Source organism: Lipotes vexillifer, unplaced genomic scaffold, assembly GCF_000442215.2.
Source record: "Lipotes vexillifer unplaced genomic scaffold, Lipotes_vexillifer_v1.1 scaffold636, whole genome shotgun sequence".
Taxonomy (NCBI): domain Eukaryota; kingdom Metazoa; phylum Chordata; class Mammalia; order Artiodactyla; family Lipotidae; genus Lipotes; species Lipotes vexillifer.
Genome location: NW_006786547.1, coordinates 1686691 through 1688628, shown reverse-complemented (window position 1 = coordinate 1688628; position 1938 = coordinate 1686691). Strand labels below are relative to the sequence as shown.

The 1938-nt window shown below is 61.9% G+C and overlaps 1 protein-coding gene across 1 annotated transcript in view; it reads right to left on the bottom strand.

The window, feature by feature from the left end:
* NACC2 (NACC family member 2) overlaps positions 1-1938 on the bottom strand; it is a 32326-nt gene that overhangs the window by 4139 nt on the left and 26249 nt on the right. Inside the window, exon 2 of the mRNA XM_007458985.1 lies at positions 910-1074. Coding sequence (XP_007459047.1) covers positions 910-1074 — 165 coding nt within the window. The remainder of the gene's footprint in view (positions 1-909; positions 1075-1938) is intronic.

The window sequence follows — 1938 nt, the reverse complement described above, 5'->3', positions numbered from 1 at the left end:
GGGGGGGGGGGGGGGGGGGAGCTCGGGGCATAGCCGGGGGCGTCCCCACCCCACCCAGGTCCACCCAGACCAGCCAACACCGCCCAGCTGCCCTCCTGTCGGCTGAAAGGCGAGGCCGCCTGCTGAGGCGTGGTTCCAGAAGGGGGAACTGCTCAGGCAGAAGGAACCCCATAATGTTGCCCTGGTGCCGGTCAGGAGTGATGGCCCAGCAGCTCACGGAGGAAGAGGCAAGGCCCCATCAATTCTCATCTTCCCGCTGGACAGCCTTAAAAGTCTACAAGGAGGGACTTCCCTGGTGGTCCAGCGGTTAGGGCTCTGCGCTCTCACTGCCGAGGGCCCGGGTTCAATCCCTGGTCGGGGAACTAAGATCCCACAAGCCGCACAGCACGGACCAAACAAAATCTACAAGGAGCTGTGAGGCCGAATGAATCCCAACACTGAGAAGATAAATATTTCCGACAGGCACGAGCCCTAAGGGGCTTTGGACCCCATCATGTTGTTTGTTTTTATAGAAGAAACAAGTCCATTGCTGCCTGGGAGCTGCCGTTTGGAAGCCCTGGTCATTTACCCCTCGAACGAGGCAATTGGACACTTGGGAAGCTGGGGGTGGGGGCGGGACTAGTAAACTGTACAGACTCGGTTTTATCCGCGACCTAAATTAAAACACAATCATGATTGCAGCCCCTGCCAATCAGAAGCAGACCAGCCCAGGGGATTCAATTAAAATGCTAAATTAATTCAATTGAATAACTCCTCTTAATGACACATTCTTCTAAAAGGAAATTAGAGGAAATTTAAGATGTTCTTTTTTTTGACTGACTGGTGATGAGTCCATTGTTCATAGCTCCAAAGAAAAAATAAACGGCAGGGCAGCTGCATACAATAGACAGGGTCGGGGTGAGGCCTCACCTGCCACCAGCTCCAGCTTCTCGCCGGGGTCCCCCTCGGAGTAGAGCTTGGGGTGGCAGCGGTACCCGATCTGGCTGATGAGGCTGGCGGGCAGGGCCACCAGGTCGCGGCGGATGAGGACGCAGGAACGGCTCTCCAGTGGCACGGGCTCCGGCTTCTCTTGCACTGTGGGCCCAGAGGCCACCCAGTCAGGGACACAGCAGATCTCCCCTCCTGCCCACCCAGGCCCGGGCCAGGCCTGCTGCATGCCTGCCCTCCCCGCCCACCAGGCGCTGCCTCAGCCGGGAGGACCTGAGTGAACCAGAGAGCAGAGAAGACAGGCGAGGGACTCCCAGCCGGCCTGGGAGCAAGTCGCTGGGGGCCTGGGAGGCTCCCAGGGTGGGGATGTCCAGCAGGCTGAGGCCAGCAGGGAGAGCGGGTATGAGGGCTCAGGGCCGGGGGTGGGGGCAGGGCGGAGCTTGCGGGGGAGGGAACAGACCTGTACGGTCAACCGCTCCCCAGCCTGTCTCCTCACAGCAGCCCCGTTCTACAGGTGGGGGGAACGCAGCCCCCCTGCACGTGGGCACCCCGCCCCCAGAGGCTGCACCATGTTTCCCTGGCCAAGTACAACTCCATCAATATTCGCCAACAGTAACGCCAGGCGGTGGCACAGCCGGGCAGCGCTGACGCTGTCTCCACGCCGGCTCCGGGCCTCCGGGCCGTCTGGGGATGTTCCTGACAAACCACTACTGGGGGTCATCCAGGGACCCCCCAGGCACGCCAGCACCTGCAGCTATGATGGGGTGGGAGGATGGGGAGTGGGGGAGGCCCCCTCGGAGTCCCCGTGTCACACCCTGAGCCCAAGCACCACACACAGGACACCAAGCAGAGGATGGGCTGGGGGTTCCCTCTCGGGCTCATGGGGTGGGGGGGGGCTAGTCTATCGGGCACTTGCTGGGCACCCAGCACACCCAGGTGCCTCCCCAGGCGCTGGGAGGCCGAGGGCCTGCCCCCTGCTTGCTGGGAGTGCCCAGCCCAGAGGGTTCAGCA